The 27861-nt window shown below is 39.1% G+C and overlaps 3 protein-coding genes and 1 long non-coding RNA gene across 5 annotated transcripts; 1 reads left to right on the top strand and 3 right to left on the bottom strand.

The window, feature by feature from the left end:
• Positions 1-5094: 5094 nt before the first annotated feature.
• On the bottom strand, positions 5095-11259 carry aire (autoimmune regulator). Its single transcript, XM_034887471.1, has 11 exons — positions 11113-11259; positions 10698-10872; positions 9687-9790; positions 9038-9208; positions 8822-8943; positions 8655-8724; positions 7739-7876; positions 7479-7600; positions 6844-6940; positions 6168-6275; positions 5095-5619 (listed from the first exon to the last, which is right to left on the bottom strand). Exons 1-11 carry the CDS (start codon positions 11257-11259, stop codon positions 5536-5538), a joined length of 1338 nt encoding a protein of 445 aa, XP_034743362.1. The 3' UTR covers positions 5095-5535.
• A 1359-nt stretch (positions 11260-12618) lies between these two features.
• On the bottom strand, positions 12619-19144 carry LOC117953852 (ras-related protein Rab-6B-like). Of its 2 annotated transcripts, none has more exons than XM_034887242.1 (8): positions 18879-19144; positions 16476-16534; positions 15953-16018; positions 15400-15505; positions 15161-15272; positions 14910-15003; positions 14487-14553; positions 12619-13688 (listed from the first exon to the last, which is right to left on the bottom strand). In XM_034887242.1, exons 1-8 carry the CDS (start codon positions 18946-18948, stop codon positions 13624-13626), a joined length of 639 nt encoding a protein of 212 aa, XP_034743133.1. In that variant the 5' UTR covers positions 18949-19144; the 3' UTR covers positions 12619-13623. The 2 variants fall into 2 exon arrangements, with proteins under 2 accessions (XP_034743133.1, XP_034743134.1); XM_034887243.1 differs by having other exon boundaries at positions 15965-16018.
• A 180-nt stretch (positions 19145-19324) lies between these two features.
• espnlb (espin like b) lies at positions 19325-26508 on the bottom strand. Its single transcript, XM_034887226.1, has 6 exons — positions 26401-26508; positions 24022-25498; positions 23486-23618; positions 22673-22791; positions 21760-21939; positions 19325-21117 (listed from the first exon to the last, which is right to left on the bottom strand). The coding sequence occupies exons 2-6, from the start codon at positions 24049-24051 to the stop codon at positions 19504-19506; spliced, it is 2076 nt and encodes a 691-aa protein (XP_034743117.1). The 5' UTR covers positions 24052-25498; positions 26401-26508; the 3' UTR covers positions 19325-19503.
• On the top strand, positions 25463-26569 carry LOC117953856. The gene is made up of 3 exons (XR_004658699.1): positions 25463-25686; positions 26216-26315; positions 26424-26569. It is a non-coding gene; the product is annotated as an uncharacterized LOC117953856 (long non-coding RNA).
• Positions 26570-27861: the final 1292 nt, after the last annotated feature.

Raw genomic sequence — 27861 nt, 5'->3', positions numbered from 1 at the left:
AACAGTATGTGCTGATCTACTTCAGTGAGATCAGGAACACAAATACAAGCTCAGACCTCATTGACTTCAGACCACTCTTGTGTAACACAGGAATGTTGGACCTGGACCATCTCACCCGATTAAAACGATGCAAAGGAAACAGAGGTTACAATCTCACATTTGTTATGGTATCTCTTCTAAGATATGAGGTAGGAACACTTTATTAATGTGTTCAAAGACACTTTCAATAAACAATTTTGAAGATTACTTTTGCTTATTCTGATCCCCCCTAGCAGTGTTGAAAGTACTCAGATCCTTTTCTTAAAGTAAAATTAGCAATACTACGCTGCAAAAATATTTCAAGTTAAAAAACTGCATTTAAATTTTATTTAAGTAAAACTACAGCATGATTATGTCAAAAATGGATTTGTATCAAAAGTTCAAGACCTCACTATTACATTTTTACGTATTACATTTATATTTATTTGACATCACAGGATTATGAAGTAATGTGTTAACAGTTTTTAATGTATCAGGTGGTGGAGATAGAGGTGTTTTATGGCTTTATATTCTCTGGGGTAGTTTAACAATGCATCATATATCAATTGATGACATCATCTGGAATATTATTTGATTATCTTATCTGCGAAGGAACTAGCAACCATAGCTGTTAGATGAATGCAGTGGCATAAAAAGTACTCCCGTTTACAGGTATTATGGAGTACCACCGCATAGGTTTAAAAAAAGTATTTAGTTGTTGAGCTTTCTGTGACTCCGTTGGTGGCACTGAGACACAACAACACAACTCTATAGTACAAATTGCTTTACATTACACATAATATTATCACCTCTTAGATAATTGACAAAATCAATCAACCATTTTGTTGTCTTCCCGTCAAAATTGAAAATCAACACTTTTGTTGACGCTTTTTATCAATGTTTTCAACTTTTTCTTACGTTTTTTTCCCTTTTGTCAACACTTTTGACGCTTTTTTGAATGTTTGTCACTTTGTTGATGTTTTCAACACTAAGTAACAATAACTTATTAACTTTAGTTTTACAGTTACTTTTGGAATTTATGGCCAATAAACCTCATATATAAGAAATTACACAGAATGTTTTTAGTTAGAAAAGCAGAAAGTAGGAATTATTTAGACTCAAATTAAAGGAATGTATGTTGATAGATAATCACAGACTGGAACATGTCAACTTTTACTCAATACTATTTCAAAACTACTTCAATTGCTTTTTTAAATGCTTTAAAATTGAATAAGAACAATTCATAAAAGTAGAAAATGTGTACTCGCCAAAGAGCGTTGCGTGGAAACAATCATCTTATTTTAGGTAATTACAATTGGCTAGTCACAAAGAACATTGATATAGGAAAATATATATATAGTTTCAACTTGACCCGAGGACAACATGAGGGTTAAGCAACTTAACACTTAACCAGCCACAAAAGGGGTTTGGACATCTCTTTCCAACTATTTTACACAATTTTAGAGCAATTTAAGTCAAATTCTATAAGGGGCAATACAAAGATCCTTAAATGACAACTTTTTGGAATAATATCTAGAAAAACTGATTTCCATAAATGACTTGTTCAACACATTTAAACTTTGATTAAAAAAACGTAGTTACACTGGAATTGGTTTCTTCAGTGCCACTCCTGTCACTCAGGGGTTCAGAGAAGTAACACTTTCTGCTCTGAAACTTGTGCCAAGACAATGGAGGGCCTCTCACAGTTTCCTGCCAACAACAATAGTATGAACAAAGAGAGGAGGGTCCTCCCGACTGCAAGAAGTGCAGGCTTCACCTCTCCAGAAACCCTCAGACCATCGTTGGCCCACCAGGAACACAGGCTGGACTGCTGCCGTGAATCATGCCAAAAAACATGAAGAAAGGATGCCCAAAGCGTGGGAAATTCACCCATCATATTTTTCCAAAGAATTCCAGGCCTGTTGAAACAGGATGTTGGATGGGGTGTGTGTGTGCGTCTAAGGAATTTAACCTTCATGCTGACACAAACAATGAGTGTTCATGTGGCTTAATAATGTTATTTTAACACGTCCTTACTCACTTTCCCAACATGAAACAGTCATCTGAGAAACACTCCGTCTCCCAAAACAAATTTCAAAACATTTCTACATCAGCCTGATAAAACAGTGAGAATTTTACTGTACATGTTGAGAGATTTAGACTTATTATGCTGAACTTATTTTTGTATTTTATTTCTACCAATTACCACATTAGAATTCAGTTTAAAGTCATGGTTTGACACATTTGGACCATTTTGGCCAGATTAAAGAGAGCTAGCCTGTAGCTTGTGAGTTAGCTCTGGAGGTGTAGGCAGGTTTTGATACCTTGGACTGAACCAGGTTGGCTGTTTCTCGTTTACAGTCTTTACACTAAGATAAGATCACCTGCTGCTACTCGCTGTAGTAACATTTGTATCTGACTTTTGGCAAGGAAACAAGTGAGCATACTAACCAAATGTCAAACTATTTCTTTTAAAAAGCATTGGGCAAAAATGTGTTCATGATGGCTGACTGACTCCTTACACAACACATTACTAATACTTGTAATAATCGTTGTGACATGTCTGCCTCTTTAGATATCATAGGAATGCAGTGTCGCAGGAAATAAGATATGCAAGATTAGAGAGAAGATATGTTGCAACAGAGGTGATAAGCAAGAATCAGGCCTACAACAAAGGACCATTTAGTCCTTTACATATTTTTAATTAATTAAGTAACATCAAATGTCTGTGTGATTATATACATACTTTACACTCAGCCTTTTTAAAATCTAGATAACACATGTTTATTGTGTGTAAATGGATGGATAAAGTGACCGTATTACATTTTATTTTTGAATTATGGCTTTCCAAAGATCAGCAAGAAGCAGCAGTTATAGTCTGCATCTTGTCTCTTTTACTTCAGTAAAATTATCAATACGACAAGACTGGAGAAATACTTCATTGCAAGTAAACATACTGCATTCATAATTTTACTCAAATAGAAGCACAAAAGTAGCTAAATGTTTAAAAGTAAAAGACACTTCTGCTCAGACAGCAGTGACCTATTTAAGAGTGTCATGTTATTGTCATTACTGATGCCTCAATGTTTATACAGCATTTCCCACTGGCATGTAATTAAGCAGAGTAACTGTTAATACTTCCAATTACTGGTATGTGTTAAGATAACCGACATGAAAACACATTTTCATCATGCTCCTTTTAATGCATTCATGCTGGAAATAGTTCAGGTTAGACAAGTTCATTTAGTACAGGTAATTCCATTTTCCTTTGTTTTGTAATAAGAAATACTTCCTCTTATCACATTGTGATGTTTGCTTGAGTCAGGGAAGTACTGCAGAATGCATGAGTCTTTCATTACATCAATCATAGATGGATGCCACCTTGTGGTGAGAATGTGTTTGCCTCGTTTTCCTTGTGAAAAGAGAGGGACTTTTCCATGTGGTCTCTCATGTGGTATGCAACTAGAAGCAGGAGAAAGCTGTGTGGTGGTAAAGCAGGAATCAGGTTCATAAGAAAAACCATTATGACTGCAATTTAGAATTCAGACAATCTGAGTGCAGTGCTTACTGACTGATATTTACACACATTTCACACCCATTTATGTCAGATTTATTTTTCCAATATTCTTAGATCTTTGTCCCTCATATCTTAACATTCAAAGAAAACAGTTTCTCTGTCAGTGATGTTGCTTTTCCTGCAAGGACACTCAGAGCCCTCAAGTATGCAGGATGCTTTCATGAACCATTTAGAAAGTGGATTTATAAATAAACAAAGACACACATGCACGGAAACACACACTGGAACATGTTTCTCATTCTCTGTTTGGGCCTGTAGGAGCTGAGAGCCATGGCAACCAAATACCGAGGGGAGAAATATCTGCTTGGCCGAGCACCATCCCTCTGGCAGTCATGCTAAAACTCTCGAATCCCATGACAAAAACAACATTCCACATCTAAGTGATAGTCTTCAAGGAATTCCTGTTCAACAGAGGCATTTCTCAGTGTGCAGACCTCATCGTATTGAAACCATCTGGTGTAACGTGTGACTGTGAATTCTTCTAAAGATCCACACAGCGAGAGGGACAATTATTTGTCTTTGTGCACACGTGGAAGTTTGCATTCTCTTTTATTTGATGTGATGAGACATCTCCTCTGACATTAGTGTTTTACAACCTGGCCCCTGATGTCAAGCTGTTAACTATCTCCTCCAACACTGTTTTCCTTGATATAAACACATTCAAACATGCATGAAAACAGCTTAGACATAACACAGTTGCATATGTATCACTGGGTTTCTAGGGTGACAGTGGTGGGATAATGACAACTTCTAAGAAGTAGATGTATTTCACAGTTTGTTAGGCTATAGAAAAAGTTGGCAAGAGATGTCCAAGGCCCACTGCCAGCCCTCCCACATCGGTGCTGACCCCTTGTGCTACACAATTAGTCATGTTGTAATGATACACGAAGCGGGAAGACATTTCAAAATCTTGGGTGACAAGGATGGTCAGAAAAACTTAAAATTGCTCCACTTTCCCAATGTCCTTTTGTAACAAGCATTGCAGCAATGCTAAATTACCAACTGGGTAACTGGTTGTGGTAATTTAAATAATAGCACATTTGTACTACTTAAGTATGGTTTAGTTATATTAGAAATGGGAGGCATGTCTTGTAGAGGGCGAAATGTCAAAATCTAGTTTTAAGAGCTTTGGTAATTCAGTTTGTACATTGCGCACACAGTGCATGTTCCTACATAAAAATGGTTTTATTAAAGGTTCGACAAACTAACATAAGTATTAGTATAGTAGTGCTGGTTGCACTGGACTTAATGGGAACTTGGAGGCAACCGGGTTCATACACATTGCATAGAGGGCGGGAGATGAAGGGTCAGAACGGGACCGGTAACAGGTTAATTCGACCATGCATTACATAACAATAGATACTCCTTGGTTTATGTCAAAAGATAGTTGTTTTGATTTAGCAGATTTTTTAAGTATGTGCACTCCGCCTGTACATATAGTGGGGTGTGTTGCTGCTAGAAATTCAGCAAAGAAACTGGAAGAATTAGAGACATTTTACTCATCTTTGCCAGAGTTGTATGTTATTTTGTAAAATAACTACAACAAATTCACATATTTTATTTCAAACCTATCAAATGGTAGCTTTACTATATGTGTCCCAACTGTGTGTTATACTCAGAAATAAATAATGAATTAAGATACCGTTTTTGTTCGTACATGAACTAACAATCTTTTGAACCCATTCCTTATCATCAGATTAAAATCTGTAGTTCAAAAAGATGTAATGTTTTTACTCATAAAATATTAAAACAAATTATAATATATTCAATCTAAAATCCACCATTACCATAGATTTACTCCAGGTCAAGGAAACAAGAAAATGATCTCCACTATATGAAGTAATCTCCATTAATATTAGCTGTGTTCATGTCATCATTGTTACTTCATGGTATAACTTCAAACTGAGAGAGCTCTTAGATGAGTGCAGATGGTCTATCGGTCACTGGTAGTATCCTTGAGGGTCTGGAAGAGGCCGAGAGATGTTGTGGAAAGCCCACTGCAAGATGCTGTCAATGGAGCCCTGCTGAAATAAAAGGAGCCGCAACAAACAGGATCAATCGTCAAAAAAACGAGTCCTGGTGACATCATTTGGCAAAGCTGAACAGCATGATGTCAGTGACGATGATTTCACCCGACAACATTCTTTACCAGATTATTACTTCAGTTATCAAGTTACATCAGGTCATGATTTTAGTTTTAGGTCATTCTGTTGGTACATTCACATTCCCTCACTGTAGATTCATGGGGAGACAACTGATTGGAGCCTGGAACCAAAATAAAACATTTCTTGGATCTTAGTTTGTAAATGTGTTAGTGGAAAATAAGGACGAGATGACTATGAGGCCCTAGAATGACCGTAATCCGTCTGTTCCTTATAAAAAATAAACTAGGGTTCAGCACAGTGTGACTTCAACATCTGTACACAAATATCCCTCATAGAAAACACAAACTAGACAACAACACAAACACCACCGTGACAACTCGTTCCTCGTCTCTGTCATAAGTGCAGCCATCTTGTGTCTGACATGCATGGTTATATATTCATATTATGTCTACATCTGTGTTATTGACTTGTAACTGAGCCTCACTCACGTCTCCCAGGATGGAGTCCAGGTCATCTTTATGGAGGATGGGCTCTAGGACAGAGGAGCTCTGATCATGAACAATCACTGGGCCGAGCTGGACACACACACACACACACACGCACACACACACACACACACACACACACACACACACACACACACACACACACACACACACACACATACACACAATATTTCACTCCATCATATTCAGATAATAAATTCAATTCAATTCAATTCAATTTTATTTATAGTATCAATTCATAACAAGAGTTATCTCAAGACACTATACAGATAGACCACACTCCAGAATTGACAAGGACCCAACAGTTCTAGTAGTCTCCTCCAGAGCAAGCAACAGTGCGACAGTGGCGAGGAAAAACTTCCTTTTAGGAAGAAACCTCGGTCAGACCCAGGCTCTTGGTAGGCGGTGTCTGACGACCGGTTGGGGTTAGAATGAAGAGTGGCAATAACAAAAATAGAAAAAATTAGTAGTCTGTAGCAGTTCTTTGTAGTAGTTCATGGCATAGCAGGACGCTGTGCGGCATTACAAGGCACAGCAGGACGTAGCAGGGCACTGCAGTGTAGCAGTAGAACATGGCATCACAGAACATAAAGATGTCTGTACTGTATAATCTGTACACACACATGTGCAGACACACCTGTAAGCCTTTGGAGGATCCTGCCTCCTCTGCAGAGCTGCCGCAGGGCCTGGAGCAGGACAAGCAGATGGATCTCCCTCTAGCAAACACAAGCACACTTTGATTGAGTAAGTGTATAATATAGTTATCAATTAATGTAATTTCCAATACTCCAGAGGATTACAGAGAAAGAGGTCCAGATCATCTCACACGGCAAGCTAAAATGTTTTGATGGGCTCTTTATGTGATCGTGTAACATTTATAAAACGCTGAAAAAGATTTGAGATGATGTTCTGTGAATAATAAACAAAATCTCAAATGTCTCATCAATATACCACACAGAAGCACCTGGATTTACAAAGGTATCATTTGTAAAATCATTGTCTTTCATTTACAGAATACATTATACTATACACCCTGGTGCAGTGGTCCATGTGTGAGCACTTAGTCACCATTAGCTAGATAATGATCAAACACTAATGCACATTGTTGATCGATACTAACACAAACAGGAATTCACGTCTTTGCAAATGGGAATGTATGTACACACTGCTGCATAGATCACAATTAGGCTGAGATCCAAGCTTATGGAAGGTTACATGTCATCTTCTGACAACATGTATATCAGATAGTACAGTGAGGGCTGAATGTCTTACTTGGAGAAATGGCAGTGTTCGTGGAAGCGCTGCAAACACTGGAGGCAGTGAGTCAGGTCTCCTCCTTCCATGTGACAAACACCACACACCTCCCCCAAACTGAGCACCTCTGCACCTGAGCCCTGGATACACATTTTGTTTTGTTAAAGTAGCAGTGAAGCAAAATTACAAAAAGCGAGAAGGGAGTAACATCAAAGTTATTGTTCAACAAGTGGGATTAAAGAAAGACTGCACCAAGCAGAACATCATTAAGTCTTTACCTGGTTTCTCCCACTGAGCTCATTCAAAGACGCTGTGACACTGGTGGGACAGGAGGACGACAGCGAGGAGAAGAAGGAGACGTCTAGGATGGAGTTACTGGAGCTCGTGTTTGTTGGCTGCGGCTGGGCAATGGGTGGCTGTGATATAAGATGTTATGACCATGACCAGTAATAGAAAGTAAAGCTTTTAAGGCTTGACTGTTAAAATGTCCTTAATTGTGCTCATTTTGAGGTTCATAGCTGTATTTTGGGTTTCTACTAGAAGATGTTCACATTCTTTAATGTTCAAAATAACACATGCTTTTTCTCATACTGTCTGTCTAAATATATAGTTTTATTGACACTCTGTCTGAAACACTCATTTTAGCGCCTGTCTCTTTAAGCCCCCTCTTCCAAAAACGCCCACTCTGTTGTGATTGGTCAGTGGTTACAGGTCTTCCTCATCTGTGCTTCTAGAGTCTCTGCCCCTGTCAAGAAAGCCGGGGAATTACTGTAATGGCACCGTAACCACTCTTTTTACCCATATTGGTATAGTAGTTGTGACATCACAACGGTACGGAAGTCGTGCCAGCTCGTTTAAAGGAACAGTTAATGAATATGTGCTGTGTTTATTGATCTGTGTATTGAGCATTTGAATACTTTCATTGTATTTTTACAGAGCAGCGAGACTTGCTTTACATTCAAAAAAGACATTGAAATCCCACTTTTTACAAAATGGGACAAAATGTTTATTCCAGGAAGCTGATCATTAAGAGTTATTTTCATAATCTTTGTATTTCAGCAAGTCCTAAATAAATAAGCATTATAAGCTGAAAATATTTGATTATGTCTTGCAGAGATATTCAGACAAAAAAGAAATACAAGAATGTACATATTGAATATGTACAGTCTATGTAAATGTCCTTTAGATACTTACATGTAAAGGTAGTTGGCCATTCTCTATTTTCACTCTGTTGCCACAGCACCATTCACAGCGCCAAGTGCCACTGCCGATTAAACATTTGACACAAAAACTTTTTTTCAGAGTGTCCCTGAACACATCCACGTGCTAATATATTGAAAAACATGTACACCTTTTTATACCTTGGTATAGATGTGAGTGGAGGGTCCAAGCAGGTCAGATGAAAAGCTTGAGGACAGCCATCACAACAAATCAGCTCCCCTCCGTCCTTACACACGGCACACTCATCATCGTTATATTGAACCTGCACAGATACAGAACTTGTAACATACAAAAGCAAATACACACATTGAAAAGGAAAGACAAGTGACTGTGAAAGAGTAGCTCCTCTAAAGTACCAGCTCTGTGGCCGTCTCCCCCTTGTGGTGAAGCTTATTCTTAATAGCTTTGGATTCGGATGCTCCTTTTATCTCTGACTGACCACACACCCCAACAACTGTTAGGCAATCTCTGGCACTTCCTGTTGAATGACAAAGAATTTTAAAATGTTTTTTTATAAACACCAATTGCTTATTCCCATGTTATGCTTTGTAGGTACTGTAGAGCCCCAATCTTCAGTGATCACACTTTAAAATGTTACTATTGTGGCTATTTGTTTACATCTAACTGGTTTTCTCAGTTCTTATTCTTAATTCAAACATTCACTTTTCATGTCCGGATGATGCAAAACAGTTTGATCGATATTTGTTATCAGACTTTCCACATCATATTCTAAGTTCCAAACCGCACTCAAAACCCAGCATCAAACAGATTTTGATTTTTGTCTTGTGACCAACTTAGCTGTTTCCATTTGTTTCTAACCTGTTTCTATGCTGTATTTATCTTTGGTGTTATTGATGCTTTTATACCGATCTTGCATTTTTTTTTTTTTTACCTTGTAAAATGCCCTTGAAAAGCTTTTAGCTTTTAAAGCACTATATAAAATCAATTTAATATTATTATTATTATTATTATTGTTATAAAAAACAGTGGCATACCATCCGTAACCATCTTCTCTGGGGCTTCCTGGCTGACTGGCAGCAGAGTTAAGGAGGTAGCGGAGGAAGAAGACAGAGTGACTGGTCTCTGGACTGAAGACACCCCATTTATACCTGTGATAGAACAAGGGTTCAACGTGTCTGTAGCTTTAAAGAATATATTTCAGATGATGACTGATTTGAAATTACTATTTCCAGATGTTAGCTGAGGGGCTACAGCTTCACTCTTCACCCTGTACAGCCTCACTGTACCCCCTGGAGAAAACATAGAAGAACACGTCTCACCATCATCAGGAGCTTAGTCACGTTTTTTTGTTGGAAGACATAGTCAGAAGAGATGTATTATGGGTAATAACCTGGTACATTGCTCGTCTTGGCATGATACTGTGGACACTGATTGTGTGAGTTTGTCTTTCTGTCCTCTCTGCTCCTCTTCTTGGTGTGAGGTGTTTTGTGTCCTCCAGAGGATCTTTTCTCATCTCTGCAACCCGCAGCATCCCGTTCTGTCAAAAAAATGTCAGCAGATGACAAAATAATAAAGACTAAACTCTATAAATAGTTCTAAATATTGTAATTGTAAATAGAGAGCTCTGTCCTGAAAGTACAGGGAGGATAGATAAGAACCGGGATGGGAATTGGTAGCTTCTACTTCTAACTAAATGACTTAGTACAGTATGCTTAATTCTTAACTGTACAGAAAAGGTAACATTTAAAATAACTGAATTGTCCTTTCATGTGTTAAGCTAAAGAAAATCTCAATTTGTAGATTTCTATGAAACGTATCAGTATGGGTTTATAAGACCTTAGTGGCAGGGTTATTTATAGTAAATGTAGCCAAAAAACAATGAAATGAGAGATTACATACAGAATAAGAATAATGAACCCTGTACCATACTCATCTGGACAGAAAGGTTTGGTTACAAATTTGTCTTATAACGAACATTGTAATCAAGTCGGAATGATTACACCCACACTATAAACATTTCACAACCATTTTTGCTGAAACTTGAATGTTACACACTTGACGGCAGGTTAGTGAGGAGCGTCTGCAGCTTGGGGTAGCTGCTCTGGTTGTAGTCTTTGGACAAGTTGCTCCAGAAAGCCTGGACGGTGGATCTGCTCTGCTCCAGGACCCAGGACAGGAGGGAGTACATGGCCTTATGGATCCCCTCTTTGCCTTCCTTCTCTAGAGTGTTCTATGAAAACAACAACGGCTGGCATTTTTAATTTCTGCAGTCTGAATAAAAAAACATGTATTCCTGAAAATGCATGCCACGAGTATGCGTTCGAGGATAAATTAGTCATTACATTGCCTCTGCATATTTTCAGGGTTTGATGCTTGCTCAAATTGCAAATGCTTGTAATCAAAATGGAAAAAACAAGGGAAAAGTGCTGACATTTCATCCAAGTTCTGATTTCCGTATTTCTTTTCTTACCTTTAGCAGCTGGTCAGTTATGATGTTTTTGTCGACCAGACCATAGACGAGAGGGAAAGGGTCATCTACAGCCATAGCAATATCAGTCCGCAGCTCCCTCAGCAGGGAGCGGAGGTTTGTGTCCCTAAAAGCTTCCACTCTGGACATGATCTACTTTGTGTGTACATCAGATCCAAAGTGATCCGGACTTCAGAGGACCTGAGATCATACAAGAGGTACTTCGGATAGAAGAGGTGTGTCCTTCACGGGGACGTACTTCATATTGTACGTGTGCACATGTGTATTGTTTCATGCTGATATCTATTGAATAATTAGAGTAAAAAACTGTTTTTTTCATATGATCTGTTTCTGCTTTCCTGTTTTAAATATATCTGTATGCATGTGTATAACACTGTATGTCTAACACTGTATGTAAAACACTCATGTCACTAATTTTGACTGGCTGAGGTTTTTAGAAAGTCCACCTTGAAGGTTTCACCCTTGAGTAAATCCATCCAAGGCCCCCGTCAACCTCTTGTCTCTGTGGAGTTCATGTGTCCACTAACTGTCTGCGTCCGCCTGTTGACCATCAGAGGGATCGAATGACGAGCTGTCCATCCAGGGGAATACCTGCCGTCTTACATTAGGAGGACTGAGTGTAAGCGACCTGAAAACGTCACAGTGACAGTTTCCTTCTTAAAAGGTTCTTTCCACCTCAACTTCCCCTTGACGATCAGGTTTTCAGACACTGACTCACCACAGAGAGCTCAGGATTAGTGTGATAATCATGACTGTGCATTAGGCAGGAGTAAATGCTGTAAACAGTTAACTGATTGACACCGTGAATATGGTTGATTGCTACGCTCTGTGCCCATTTTCCTCTGTTGCTGTCTTTTTTTTCTCATTAAATAAAGTACACATCTAAAAAGACTGTAATAAAAAAAGTGTTGCAAAATTGTGAACTTTCCAACCCGGTTCAGGTACTTTTAATTAATTAAAAGCGGGGGCGGGTTTTTTGGAACCATTTAGAACATAAAGTTAGGCCATATTCCAATAAAACGTACCTTCTTCTCATCAGAGTAGTATGATTGTGATTAAAGACTACAATAGGCTCAGCTCGACACGCAATGACCAGATGTAGTTTTAGTTTACTACAACTCAGTTAAAACTATTTTTCTTTTCCAATTATTATTCGGTCGTAGCTCTTTGATAAAACACGTAACTGCGGTTTTGAGGTTGCATAATTCTAATAGAACAGGAAACCAAAGAAGATAGGATAAATTATTTTTCTTCTTGCTACCCTTTTTAAAATGAAAATGAAGATTTGGGGTACTTTTATGACGATTTGGTGGCTTCCAGGCTCTGATTGGCTATCAATTGTCAGCCAGATCTGGCTGCGCTGCAAGGAACCACAGGGTTCTCTCCCTCTAATCAAAGAACATTTTTGCAACAACAACAAACAACATTTTACAGCCCTTTTAAATAATATCCAAGCTTAAAATCAGAATAGACCATTTTGTTACCAGGTAAATATTGATGGTTAGGAGAGTGAAGCCCTTTAATCTGTAATTTATTTATCATTAAACATTATAACATTAGTCATACTGGTGAACAAGGACCACTTCTACAGAGGGACGTTCACAACATACATATTACATTATTATATACAGTGCAGTGCATTACAGTGGATTGTTATATGTGTATTACCTGGATGAAGGGATGGGGAAGGAGAAGGAGAGAGGGTTTGAGGAAAGGAGGAGAAGGAGAGGAGGGGTTGGAGGGTTAGAGTAAGTTGTGATAGTAAGTTGTCTTTTTATTACTTCTTTTTTTTAAAGCACAGTACAGTTTGTTTTATAAAAGTTAAACCTATAGAGAGATAGAGTGTCACATTGTCACAGCTACTGTTAGGTGAACCTACTGGAAGTTGACTTTTGTGGGAATATCAAATGAGATACATTTTGTAATGAGATGCTATAGAGAGATGCTATAAAACATTCTAAGATAGTCAACCTCCTTCCAGAGTGAGATGACCCTGGAGGGCAGGCCAAAGGTCAAAGGTCAAAGGTCAAAGATCAGATCAACGTGCATGCGTGCTGCAGACATTCAAACGTGTTCGGCCATCTAGAAAAATGGCAGACCCCCCGATTACTTCTCCCTCCATGTTCAGGCATCATTTTTGGTGCTTTCCCTTTTTATATATAAAAAATACAAAACATAACAGCGAAAAGAATTCCGTTGGTTGTCCCATTTTTTCTCCTGTTTCATTTTTCCAAAACAGTTTTTTTTGTTCGCTTTCGTTTCAACATTTGGTTGTTGTTTTTTTCTTCCCTTTTCTCCTCCAGTCACTTACATATTGACAAAGTATACAATATTTTACAACTGAACAAGACTGAAAGATAACATTTGATTTGTCCAATCAGATACAAGGCCCTCATCCTATATCCAATTAGAGAAGTCAACTGGAAGCTAACCAGTAGTAAGCAACACAACAAGCCTATGGTGTGAAGGGAGCTGTCCGATTTCAGCTCTGCATTAACATGAGCACCCGCCCTCGGGGACAGTAGGCTCTGCTGGTTTGTCCAGCTTAATGTCAATCACTGTGAATCATCCAGTTAAAGAAAAGTCACATGGTTAATGAGAAAAAGACAAATGTAGTCACAGTCAAATGGGTAATGCTTGAAATTACAGCCAGCAAGTTGTGGCGTAATTGTTTTCTACACACAGGGTACCAATGTAATACTTACTGGGTAATTTTACTTAGGAAAGGTTTTTGGATTGTCAAACGGATATTACATTTCATACAACTATTTCATAGCCACATCTTAGTCTAAAATGACTGTAACGATTCAGTAATTAACTGCAGAACAGGGTGATTTATTTCTGGTCCCTCTTAAACACAATATTACCCTCTTACTCCCATACCGCTTGTCTTCTTCCTTACATATTTGTCTTGTAAAGGTAACTACTAAGTATTTGAATGTACCCTGTAAATATGTTCCAAACACTGTAATTTGTGGGCTGTAATCCAAAGTCAAACGCTAGTTCTATTACAAAAAAAAAGTAAAACAGATTACAGGGATAGAATATAGAAGTTTACCTTCACATTTGCTGAATAAAGTAACTCTCCCTCATCCTCCATCACACATCCTCAGTGTATACGTCACTTCCCAGACAACCACTGTGTGGTGCTATACCTGTGCATCCATACTACCTTCCCTGGCTCTGTGCATTTCCTCTCTATTAAGCAAAAAAGGCTTATTGCTTCCTCAGTAGACATTAGGCTGGGCGGTTTGTTTGTACTAGCGCCAGCAGCCACTAAGAGATTAAAAAGAAGCTGCCCATTTCTTGGCTGTGTGGCTCTCGGCACAGTGAGTTACAGAGGCTGGAAAGGATACTGCCTTCAGGATTTGCATCATCCAAGCTTTCCATGCCAGGTAGGGCTGCTGCAACCCGACGAAACAGCTAGCAGGAGAGAAGAGGAGGGTAGAGATGGGAGGAGAGGAGGGAGAGGTAGATCAGAAAAGATGAAAACAAGATGAAAATGGAGGAGAAATAGGAGGAGAAAAAGCAAGAGATGATAGAAAGGGGGTTTAAAATGTGCAAAAAAGTATAGTACATTTGTCCTGTATGGACTACAGCCTTTATTATGTGTTTTTCTATCTTCCACACTTGTTAAAATTTTTCCACATATTTCCACAGAGAAATTCTATCTATTCAAGTTGGTGGCTCGATCACCTTAGAAATCACAGAAACAATAGAAAAGCTGGGAGCAACTGACGCCCAAATTTCAGTGAATTATGGTGAAACTGTAGGATCACCTGTTTGACATTGCAGCCTGTCTTGGCACTGGTCTCGATGAACATGACGTTCAGCTCTTTGGCTCTTTGCTCTCCTTCCTCAATCATGATTTGCCTGCAGGATAATCAGGCCAGACTCATCACAGTTGGAGTGAAGGATCATTTATTCCATTCTGACATATCGCTTTTAACCACTCGCTTTCTGTTCCGTTCACAAAATATCTTCATGCCAAAGATTACATGAAGCTATATGTTGTATGCGGCACACCCACCTCTTCTCTTCCAGATCTGTTTTGTTGCCGACTAGCATGATAATAACATCACTTCCTCTCTCCGTCCTGACATCATCAATCCATTTGCAGGTCTGCTGGAATGAGTTCACATCTGTGGAGACCACACTCTTATTTTAAAGTGCTTCTTTACTGTGTTTGTTATGTATTTCATACAGAAAGATAACTCAAAACATATAATGCATAGATGATTATAGGGAAATTAGCAGGTTGCTGCTCACTTGTAATGTCATAGACGACCACAGCCACTGTGGAGTCTCGAATGTAGCTGGGGATAAGACTCCTGAAACGCTCCTGTCCAGCAGTATCCCACAGCTGCAGCCTTACCTGCATTTACGCACACAGAAACACACACGCAGAAACACACACACACACGCCTTAAGCAGCTGTTTCCACATTAACTACACACAGACTATACAGTTGTTAAGGCTTGTAATTATACAACCAAAGGGATAAGCCAATATCAGCTCGTGTGCAGGCTGACAGAGCATAATAATCTGACAAAGAAACAGTTTTAATACCAGCTAAAGTAGATTATCCATGGGAAAGGCTTTGACTTCTTAGGGCTAGAAAAGCCAAATCTATTACTAGCAGAAATTAACTTAGGATAATCGTGTTAGTCTGTGAAGAGAGAAGCAAATCAAAGATTAGTGAAACCAGAGTGAACATTTCTTACTCAGGATGCTGACTGGCTAAACTTAAAATTATAAGTAAATACATTTTTACCACTATGTTTTATTATGTGTTACTACATGTGACTGTTAAAAGACAACAAATGCGTCCTACTGTTCGGTCTTCCAGGTACATTGTCTTTGATAGAAAGTCTATTCCAATGGTTGCCTGTGGTAGAGAAAGAACAAAAGAGGGGGGAATCATCAGTCTTACCCAAATGTTTCCATGAAGCATCTGCTGACTGACTGTCCATTTTTTAAATAAAGGAAAACACAAAGAAAACAAACAGCCAATAAGCAGCAACATTGAATCAGACTGAAAAACTAATATAATTAGAATTGCCTTCAGGGCTCAATCATTCAGATTTGTAATGTACCTAACTTCTAAAGAAAGGCCAGGAGGACTAATCTGTGTTCTCTTTTAAAGAGCCTAATGTTGCTAAACTAACATTTTAGTTTCATAATTGCAGTGATAACATTTAAAGTAACTTCTAGTTATGCTAGGAGAACATCATAGTTATTGACCATAGTCAGTCATGCATTCAATTGTTTATATATGTTAACATATATATATATATATATACAGTATTTTGATCTTCTTTGTCTGGCTCACGTCCAAGTCTCACCTGATACGTGTTGTCGAAACTGTCATACATGAATCTAGTGATGAGAGATGTTTTCCCCACTAGAAGAGAGAACAGTGGTTAGGTAGTAGTTCAGATCATAAATATTCTCCTAAACACATGAATACACAATTTGAAAATAACATGATTAAAATGGGTTTCCATAGTGATCCTTAGTGTGACAAAATGATAGCCAAGAATGCATGATTATAATAATAATAATTCAGCATACAGCTGTGCTAAAAAAATCCTAAGCAGAAATGTACAACAATTTTGCTCAATTTCTCTAATGGTCATATCTGGTTTATTTCTTTCCAGACAACAAAATAAACTTCATTGTGAAGTAAATAACCAAGATTATTATTCTATATTTTGTGATCTAAAGGGAAAGATCAGACAAGTAGAACATTGATTTAAAAGATATAAAAACATGTCAACATCAGTATCTGACATTGATTTCATGAACTAATCAATAGTTTTCCAACAGGAACTTCACGACACTGCTAAAAAAGATATGTAAATCAAACCAATGTGAATGAAATATATGGCAATAAACGTTGATAACGGGAGTAACTAACTGATTAACTTTTCAGGACAGCAACTAAAATTATTTTCATTATTAAATAATCTATCAAACACTTTTGTGATTAGTCAATTAATCATATAGTCTGCGATATGTCAAATGTGCTGCAAGAAATGGTAAAAGTGGTCCAAGGTGATGGATTCCTGGTCTTGTTTTGTCTGATCAGCAGTGAAACGTTTACAGTGATACAAAACAGAGAAAAGCTGCACCCTGAGAATATTTGACAGTATTACTCAACTTAGTGATTGATTGATTATAAAATTAGGTGCAGTATTATAATTATTGTATGATTGTTTGTGTTTTGTGCTGTTATGTATAAAGGCCCATTTACGGCGGTACATTGCAAACCAGATTAGGCTATAAATGCTGTGGTATGTGGCTTTGGTTCATGCTATACATACTTGTCCCTGTAAATATAAATGTAAATATATATATTGATGCTGTTAAAAAATAATCAGAATTACAGAACATCACTAAAACTGCACAAGGCCATCCAAAGGTAGAGAGACAGAAAACACATCTTGAGCAGCGTCCATAAGCTGGATGGTGACTTCTCAGAGAATCAAGGTGAACCTAGTGAGCTGGATTCTTATTTACATCCCATCCAGCACCATCCTTAGCACCATTTTACATCCATCTACACATGAGTAAGGACTGGAGTTTTCCAGCAGGCCCCAGGCTCTCATGCAGAGTCTCTCTATGCAGACAGCAGTAGTTTTAAAAGCCAGCGAGGGGCAGTGGCCACACCAGGCCGCGATTCAGCACCATGGACAGCAACATTGGCGTCCAGGCCACACAAACACACAGGAGGGTTTATAGTCGACACACAGCCTCTTCATATTAAAGCGCACGCGCACACAAGCACAAACACACACACACACACACACACACACACACACACACAAACACACATTTGACCATCACAATGTAAGCCACAAACACCAGTCAAGCAGTAGCCACATTAGGCTTAATTGTGTGTATTGTGCTGCTGTATTTGTATTTTATGGGATTTGTGCTCCTCTGCTGCCACTCTGGATGTCTAATGTCTGAATACGTCTTCAGGCAGCTAAACAATTATCGATCAGCCCCTCTCGTATTTGTGCCATCACATTAAATCACACACACAATCATTCCCACCTTGAATAGATGACTTATTGAATAAATAGTATAATGTTGTGGCGCTGTCAAAGCCGTCTTTATTTGCTCATGTATGGGACCGTACCGGAGACTGCGAGGTTTAGAGATGCTACAGACATCGCAACCTAGGGTGTGTCCCGGACTGACACATGGGAGACTGTTTATTACCCTTCTAAATGAAAAAAACACGAGAGGTGACGAAAAACATTACACACTGCCATTTAATGGAATACAAGGATCGTCCATGTAGAAATGTGAGGGAAATAAACTGGTTATGTGAAAACAGGCTGTGCATGTTTGTCGGTCACTGCAGCACACCAAAACATCCGAATTCATTTCGCATGCTGTGATGCGAATTATGACCGTTTGCGACAACTAAACAATACTCAAGGGTATTCAGTACAATTAGCTGTTATTTTTGAGTGATCAAGAAGGTTACCTTAAATTTAAGGGTGACATTTGTATGCATGCGGTTTTTTTCAGTCTCGGTTAATCAGATTTTCTACTGTCGCCGATTGTGCCAAAAAAGTACATGGGTATCAAATTACTCAAAACCAGCCAGCCACATCCTCTAGATTCAGCTACAACTTTGAGAATCATCATGGATTACATACATGGCCTCGTACATATACGCACGTTTAGCATTATGGGAGTATAACATCAAACCTCCCTAAGGTCTGACTCACCGCTCTGCTCTCCCAAAAATACGAGTTTAAATTTCCTCAGGGGGTTCCCCAAATCTCCTCCAGCTGACATGGTGGCAGATAAAGAGCTCAACTCGGATTATTTTTATATGTTCTTATAGTTCGGTGTCTCCTCCGTTGTGGGTGCGCAGGGGGATCCTCCTCTCCTCACAGAATGATGGGAATGCAGCTCAGCATCCTCTTGTCAATTTAGGGAGCCTGTGCGCATGCGCGACCTCACCTTTTTCAATCCGTCACCCTTCTATGGGAACTATAAGATCTAAAATGGTGTTTTAGGTAGATATTAGATGCAAACTGACCTTGACATCAACAATGATTGGAGTGCCCTTTGAAGTGGCGATAGAATCACTGAGCCATTGAAATGTATACAATGTTTTCTGTTGTCAGATTACAGAAATAAAGGATAATTTGTGTGTGCAGAAAATGGATATAAAGGAAAAGTAAATGCATATCTTAAAGGCTCTGTTTTTCAGTCATTACTATGTAAACAACTAACTGACTAACAACGATAACTATGTCTTAAGTGTCTTCTCAACTGAATTTTATTCAACCCGTCGGACACGGACATGACACCACGTGTGCAAAAATGTCCAATTTAACCTTAATACTACTGTTTGAAATCAAACAGCTCTGCCTCCTTCTCCTTCCAGAAAGCAAAACTGCGGTCGATATATTCACAAATGTCTTCTTTGTTGAAACCAGAGACTGGACTAGCAGATTGAACTATAACTTTGGGTACAAGTCTGGAATCTGACAACAATAAAGATGATGATGGCGATGGACAGCGGCATGGTCTCGAGTCCCCAAAGAAGCGAATTTTGATGTCCTCGAAGCCGTCGCTCCACTGTCGACTCCCAGCCTGGATTTCCTGGAGGACAGCCTTGTGGAAATCCCTCACTATCTCCCAGGAGAAAATGCCAATGTGGTCAAAGACTTCGAAGCAGAGTAGATGCCTCATTTTTCTCTCCTCAGGTGACAGCTCTTGCTCTAAGATGTGGAAGTATCCCAGCATGAAGAGGTCAAGGGTCAAGCTGTCATGGGTCACTGCAACACCATTCACATCTGGTAGGAACTGCTCTGGGGAGAATGTTACTCGAGGTGGTGGATTTTGTGAGAAGTTGGAGGAGAACAAACAGAACTTTTGTCCATCTTTGAGTTCTAGTTTATTCCTCCAAGAGTTTAGCATCTTGGCCACTACACCTCGTTGTTGGCATATTTGAAACATGGAGGTGATTTTCTGTTGGGGTGAAGTTCCTGTCACTGTGTCTGACAGTGCTTCCTGTCCTTGTCCCTGTCTCTGCCTTGCTGCTCTTACTGAAATAGCATATGCAGATTTCTTCCAGTGGCTCAGGAACAGCACCACAATACGCTCTTTCCTCAAGCTGGTAGTCTCCATCACAGGTATACCTTTTTTTGGAAGATCACAGTGACTCACCTCGCAGCTGAGGCCTGTGTTGGCATTCTGGTTGTTTACTCCTGAAGATCCAAACCCTACCTGGCTGTTCAAACCCAGGCCTCCTTTCATAACCCCAGCAAAGGGATAAATACTGCCAATCTGACCTTCAAAGTTGGATCTGAGGTTTCTGACTGACACCCCAGACCGTTGGATCTCTCTCTCCACCCTCTCCCTCCCTGCTCTGCCGTAGCTGTTGGTCTCCAGACGATGGCTTAAAGCCGACGTCATCCCTATATGAGGAACCCTACACACACCAGAGGTCTCACCATGTGCTGACACCATCACTTGGTCATGTTGCACCATTTCCTGGCCCAAATCAATTCCTAAACTATCTCTTACCCCCTGCAAACCCTTCATCTGCTCCACCATGCCTTCCACTATTCCCCTCTCACCCCCTTCTTCTGTGGTTTGTGTCAGATTAGCCACCAGTAGTGACATGCTCTTAACTATCTCTGAAACACGACTGCACCATGCTGGCAATGTCAGGTGCATTTTCCCCTCTGCGTCCATCTTTTGCAGGACCTCTTTGTTAAGGGAGATGTTTACAATTGGATCAGGTAAAATGGCCCTCAGCTCCTGGGTCAGCCTGGTCAGCTCCAGCTCGTAGGCCTGGCAGCGCTTCTGCAGGGAAACAGTCTCGATCTGCTGCTGCAGGTACACCAGGTCATCCTCTGTTAAAAGCTCACCAAAAGGGCCCAAGACTGCGTGGTAGGCTTGGGAGAACTTCCAGCCGTCATCCACTGATGTGTATCCATTACTCATGTACTGTTAGAGGGACAAAGAGATTTTAGCAAACAATTCTAAAAAGTCATTTTATCAAAGGAATATCTTAACATTTGAAATTATTATTATATTTGCCAAAAGTTAGACGTGAAACTTGAAACTACTAAGCTTATCTTAGCTTAGCCTTTCACAAAAACTTTAAACATGGGGAAACAGCTAGCCTGGCTTTGTCCAAAGATAACTAAACTTGCCTACCAGCACCTCTAAAGATTACTAACAAGTATCCACAAGTCAGACTAGACTGGCATTAACCAGGTTTGATTTACTATTCATTAATTACCAATTATGGAAAATAAATAGTAACAAAACCTGCCAAACCACATTTCTTGTCCTGTTTCTCTTTAGGTTCTGTTGTGCTTGAGGTGTCTCTTCTATCTTGTGGCTTCTTTAAACTTTGAATTTGATTGTATTGAGTGTGATTTGATTGTTTTTCTTTGCGGGAAGTGTGTGTATCTTGTACTGTACTTTATATTTTGTTAAGGCTCTATTCTCCCACTGGTGGACCCATCAACTAGTTGGGAAAACACTAACTTAACCAGTTACCTAACCTTTTCTAATTCTGTCAAATATGATTGTGTACACATATTTGTGCTCAGGCAAATCAATAAAATCACACATGTGTACCTGTCTCCTCTGTTCCTCCTCATCCTGCAGCCTGTGCTGCAGCTGCCGCACCATCACCTGTCGTTTCCACTCTGCTATAGGGCTGCCGGCTTCATCGTGAGTGGGCACCAGGGCGTCAACGTCAGCCAGGATCACATCAACGAATGGTTCCTCCTCCAACAGATCCTCACAGTCAAGCTTCTGTCAGCGTTCAACCATGTAAGACAGTCAGTGTGAGTGCAGAAGCTGGATTTGCAAATATAAGATACATACAATTTCATGAAAACCTCAAGTCTTCATTGCTTGCATAAATGGAAAAGTAGGCTGTATTGTATTTCTTCCATTTACATTTTAATATTGTCCAGTTTAGAGCATGTTAAGTCTTTGAAAATGAAATGTCAAATGGAGTTTTTATTTAAACTTTCAAATTGTTATAAAATTGCATCATCCTTTTAACATAGTCATATAATGCCCATAGAAGTATGTGAGAATGAAAATAAAAGCGGATTATTGCACTGTAATTTAAATTTAAATTAAATTATAAAGCCATTTTAGAACTAAGTTATGCTTTCAATTAACTCCGCTCTTTATGTTTATGTGCAAGGGGGTGGTGTCATGTATGTAGCCATCAAGTGCATATTTAAGAGGCTTTTACTGGGTTATCATTTTAAAATAACACAGCTGAAAACATTATAGAGTTTTCAACCAACTCACAGGGTCAATGGTAAAACTTGAAGATTCATATTATGATATATTTTGCAGTAAAAGCTCCTTTATACTGCAATATCTATTTTTCTACCCAGTACACATTGATTTAGTATGATACGTTCTTAATTATTCCGTATTTATCGTGACGGCAACATCAGCCACCCTTTATGTAATTTCTTGTACTTTATACAGAGTTAATGTTTAAATTCTGTGCCAGCTGCCTCACACTTTGTCCTGTGAAGACTGCAGTGAAGCCAGCGTGCCTCAGAGACTTAATTGACTTCATGTGGGACATTAGGGTGAGATCCCTCTCGGGAGGCTTCAGATGGCTGAACGATGTCACCACTGTGAACAAACAAAGTCCAAAAGTCAACAACTTGGTTTCAAAATGAATCAATGTTTCTTTTTCTGTGAGAACAAAAAAGTACCAGTTCTGTGTAAAACATGGTGTTAAGAATAATCTCAGGATCAACACAGCTCATTTAGGTGAAGAAGGCTTTGGAGACTATGATGACTTACACAAAAGCATTAAGTGGAATATTAATTGAGGAGAGAATTTAGGCAGGCAGTACAGTTAAACCACAATGTGTTATCGTGCTGCGCCGTCTTAACTCTCTGAAGTTCCTGTCTTCCTGAAGGAGTATTCTCATGCTAGAACTCATGCTAGAGGCAATAAGTTTAGCTGAACCTTCAATGTAAACAAAGATTTTGCATGTGCCGTACACACAGATGCTTAACCCAAATTCCTCAGCCCTGACAGAATGTGTAATGTGTTTCCTTCCTCCTTGACCTTGGCAGGATGAGGCAGCACTGTGTTGTCATACAGCTGTTACGTCTCCTGTCATCAAAGGAGACACAGAGTCAAAGTACTACTCTCCCTGGAAAGGTTATGAGGTTATCTTGGATACTGACCTCACTGAGGCCTGGGTACCACTGTCTCAACTAACAAAGCATGAGCTCGTAAGCTGGAAATTCCACCACAGTAAGTGTTGGCTCACTTTCAGTTGTATATTGTGCAAAGTAATGAAATGTTAATCACCTGAGGAGGCCACCTGTACATTCTGCATAGAGCCTGTGGTGTGTTTCTTCAAAGTGGCAGCAGGGGTCATGGAGGAAGAGGTCACAGGAAGTGGTGAAGGGTGGCGAGGCAGGGGGAGCACCTCCTTCACTGGCTGCTGGGGACACACACACACCCACACACACACACACACACATACACACAGTACGGGTAAGCCATGCATAAAAGGACAGTTCAACATTATTTTCCCATATACCCTAAATTGTTATATTATTTATATGTTTTTTGTGGTGTGTGTAACTGACTCTTTTATCAGAAAACAACAGACCCAAGCTTTATTGTTTTCTACAATTGCTACAACAACTAGTCTTAAAAGATCCAATAGTGGTTCCTATTCGTTTACAGTATAGTAAGCTCACTAATGAATGAGAATAGTAAACCATCCTATTCTAATTTTTTATATTTACTGGAAGTGTTTTTTTATATAAGTATTTCCTTTTTTTGATCTTCAGCGGCGGCCCCCTGTTATATCAGTCACTGCACTCATGATTGGTCACCTTGCTGTTTTCCATGTTGGCTCTGTTCATTCACAGTCCGGATTTTCAAAGCAACAGAAGCTCCTCTTTCTGAAAAAGACAACAAGATTAACAACAACACACAGTGAGTAAAGCAGGGACCCTCCTGGAGAGAGATGTGACACAGAGCATCACACAGCAGTGGGTATAAACGATTTCAAAGTAATCTACTAAGAGACTGAGACCCCCTTGATGCCACACATGCTCAATTTAAGGAAACACGGGCCACAGCTCGTAGTACTTGGTACAAACACAAGAAGTGGTGAAACAAGACCCCAGGCAATGATGGTGGCATAGGCCTCACAGAGTGCAGGAGAAAGTGTGTTAGAGTTTGGAGAGACATGATATCCTGCTTCAGGTAACCTTTCTGATTCACAGGACTTTTTCAAAAGCTTAACGCCATTCATTAGCCTAAATACTACACTGACAATTAAAGTCAGATGCATGCTTGAACGTCAGGAGTCACATGTCCTTTTAACTTTGAAAATATGTTATGCTCAACACACTTTAATATAAAATTGAATGATTTAATGTTAAGAACATGTATTATCTAATATCAATAGTCCAAATGTAACTTGGAAAAGCTTAATACATATTTGATGTTTTTTTAAATGCTTAATGTATTGAATTTTGTGCATTTACCCATCTAATCACCTGTTACTGTCAATGGCTCGCAATATACTTGAAACTAAAACATTTTGTCATTTGTCATTGTTACTGCTGCCTGTCTTTGCCAGGAAACTCTTGAAAACTCTTTAAGATTTTATTTAGTCTTTGCCGGTTAAGCAATGTCACCTGTCCAAAAACAAATAACATAAGTATGTGCGTTTATATTAAAAGTAAGGAAAAAGAGTCTCAATCTGCAATTAACTCAACACTAATTCAAGTATTTTTTTGTCATTAGCAATTTATCAATTTCTTCATTCAAGATCTGATATATTATATATACAAAAAATATAAACTTGCATGCATACTTACAATATGGTCCAGAAACTGTGCAATTACCAACAACGTTACAGTGGATGTTATGCTAGAAGTATCAACAAATTATAGAAAAATATAATTATAGCGGAAAAATATACATAGCCTAATAAGAGAGAAAATCCAGTAGGTGTTGTCTCTTTACTCTGGAGCAGCCAATGAACAGTCAGAGCAAGGAGCAGCATCACCTGGACCCAAACCTCAGATGGGGGCCTTCTTTGTGTGCATAATTAAAGAAGTGGGATAGGGTGACCCACACCTGGAAGTATAGAACAATGGCTCTGTGAATGTATGTAGGAGACAACATACTGTACGCTGGTGGGTCAGGGGTGTGTGCTTATGCTTGAACACCTGCTCAGCCTCACCTGCTCAGATGTGTGTGTGCGCTAAAGGGTTCACACGTATGACACAAGATAACAGTAAACACTACATTCACGGCTGCTTGACCACTGCTTCCTGTATCACGAGTTATTGACTTCTGGCACACAGATGGGAGCAAGATAGTTTTATATTTTAATTATTCTGCCCCCCTTGGTTGGTTTCAGTTCAGCTGAACATTCTATTGTTATAGCAACCCCAGTTGGCGTTGAAATAAAATGGCCTTCTTTACATTTTATTTTTTATGGTTTGGCAGTTAGCATGCTAACACTGTTACGTCCAACATTTGTTGGATGTAACAGTCAGTGACTAAATATTGACACATCTTTTATCTACTTCTTGTTAAAGCATCAACTTTCACGTGTTTTATTCTTGCTATTTATGATTGCATCTTTGAGATTTAGTTTTCTCTTGCTACCAATATACTGCTAATACAGCTAGCCATTGTACTAGCCTAGCTAACTGAGGCTAATATGTGTAGTGAATAGGCTACAACTATCATGCTAACTGTTAATTACTGTTCGCCTGTTACTGTTCTCAGGCTATACTACGTTTGCTAGATTAATTACTGGAGGCTGTAGGCTACTGTACTTCTTCCATAGACTTAACCTAAATCTTTCCCTGGCAATATACTTTTCTTTGTTTCTTCATAGTGTAACCAGATTCCTGTACCTCTACGGTATTCATTTTTTTTTTTTAAATGCTTGTATTAACTCTTTTTTAGAGTATTGTATTCTTTGTGGATTTGTAATCATCACTATTATTGAATTTTTCTTTAATACTGTTTTTCACAGCTTTTTTCCCCAATTGCTTCCAGTAAAAGCTTTAAAGGCCAACTCCTGTCGACTTCAACCTTTATTGGAGGTGTGTTTACGTGCTGCATAGCTGTACACCTATAGTACAAACAGTGAGGGCAGGTAGACAGAGATATGGAAACAGACACACAACATATCATTAAATATTCAACATTCATTGCATAGAAAAGACCTAGAGATATCTTACCAAAACGTTTTGTTCCTAAACAGGGTCCTGTAACCTCAATGCCTGATGGGAGGCGGATGCCCCTTGCTCAGCCCAGGGCCTTTGTGTCAAGGCGAGTATTTCTGCCTCTGTTATTAGGGGGATTAGTCTGATGGCCCAGCCACAGCTGAGCACATGGTGAGTACATGATCAATAATGGAAGGCTGTACAAATGCAGAAGAACAGTCTCACACAGGCGTTCACCCTGAGAGAAAGCAGAAACTATTATGCAACAGATGTAAGTGGAGCATTATGTTATATTATCCATGTTTTAGGCTGCTCTGTCAGCAAAACCAATGTCCTCTTGAGGTTGTTAAACTTGATGAGATTAGGCAAAGCAAGAACAACTTCATTTACATAAGAGATTATCACGTCGACCAGGGAACATAATGTGCTGCACAGAAGTAGCCTTACCGACTCAGGATAAATACATGGCCAGGTTGTTCTGCCTCTGCCTCTGTGACAAAATACTTAAATTATTCATATTAATATTTAAGTGCCTAAATGCTGTTCTAGTTATGCTTTGGGTATTTCACAAAAATGCAAACACGATCAAGATGAAAGTTTCTTCAGACTTGTTTTAAGGAATACTCAGCTTTTGATAAAATAAAATCAGACAGTTTAAACCTTCTGTGGAAAATAGATTAGTAATAGTTTGTATTTTTATAATTAATTTTTAAGGAATATGAAATACAAACTATGCCTGTATTTTATTTATTTTTTATAGCTTTTGTTCTTGTAACTGTCTATTTGGTGGGTCATTGGGACAATATAATCAAACAGCAGTCCTACAAAATGATCACAATTGTGCTGCAGACTGGTAATTAGCACAGAAATGCAAACATCTACTTGTCCATACAATAATATGAGGTTTCCTGTGAGCCAACTGTACATCTTGTGTAATGAGAAATGTGAACATAAATATCGAGAAAGGCAACAATCAAACACATCACACTTAAATTTTGCATAAGTTTAACACTCATTTATTTGCCATATTTTTTTTCTTTACGTTTGTTACGTGTCCACAAACATGAGAAAGAATTCCAGAACACTCAGAAGATAAACGTGAGCACTGCGATTCAGACCTCATCGCAGGCTGAGACCTGTTTCTGCGTCTGTCAAGCAGCTCAGAGCAAGAGTGGCAGACCTGGGTTCATCTCCTCGGTCCATGATGCCCACCTCACACACACACTGAGCTGAAATGTGCGAAACTGTTCCCTGATCTGCACTCTTTACTCTGGGGTGAGACTTGACGAAGCAGCAGGCCAGTTATTCCTATTCATCATGGTATACAGAGGAAGAGAGAGTTAATAGCATCTGTGTGATGAGACCCAACACAGAAAATCTCCATTTATATACAAGACAGAGCCAAGAAGAAGGTTTCCAGTTAGTCATTACAAGGATCATGAATGACAATACTTTACAAGCAGCACTTCGGGGGGG

The sequence above is a fragment of the Etheostoma cragini genome, chromosome 12 (assembly GCF_013103735.1).
Source record: "Etheostoma cragini isolate CJK2018 chromosome 12, CSU_Ecrag_1.0, whole genome shotgun sequence".
Lineage (NCBI taxonomy): Eukaryota > Metazoa > Chordata > Actinopteri > Perciformes > Percidae > Etheostoma > Etheostoma cragini.
This window is presented reverse-complemented; position numbering and strand designations above follow the sequence as displayed.

Coding starts and splice junctions, on each gene's coding strand:
- aire (XM_034887471.1), bottom strand. CDS start 11,259: ATGTCCAGAGTGGAAGCTTTTAGGGACACAAACCTCCGCTCCCTGCTG. Junction 7,601..7,738: donor AGCTCAGTGGGAGAAACCAG/GTAAAGACTTAA, acceptor ATGTGTATCCAG/GGCTCAGGTGCAGAGGTGCT. Junction 6,276..6,843: donor GATCCTCCAAAGGCTTACAG/GTGTGTCTGCAC, acceptor GTGTGTGTCCAG/CTCGGCCCAGTGATTGTTCA.
- LOC117953852 (XM_034887242.1), bottom strand. CDS start 18,948: ATGTCAGCTGGAGGAGATTTGGGGAACCCCCTGAGGAAATTTAAACTC. Junction 16,535..18,878: donor ATTTTTGGGAGAGCAGAGCG/GTGAGTCAGACC, acceptor TCTCTCTTCTAG/TGGGGAAAACATCTCTCATC. Junction 15,004..15,160: donor ACAGATCTGGAAGAGAAGAG/GTGGGTGTGCCG, acceptor ATTATCCTGCAG/GCAAATCATGATTGAGGAAG.
- espnlb (XM_034887226.1), bottom strand. CDS start 24,051: ATGAACAGAGCCAACATGGAAAACAGCAAG. Junction 23,619..24,021: donor CCAACATGGAAAACAGCAAG/GTGACCAATCAT, acceptor TGTCCCCAGCAG/CCAGTGAAGGAGGTGCTCCC. Junction 21,118..21,759: donor AGGAGGAACAGAGGAGACAG/GTACACATGTGT, acceptor TCCCTCTAACAG/TACATGAGTAATGGATACAC.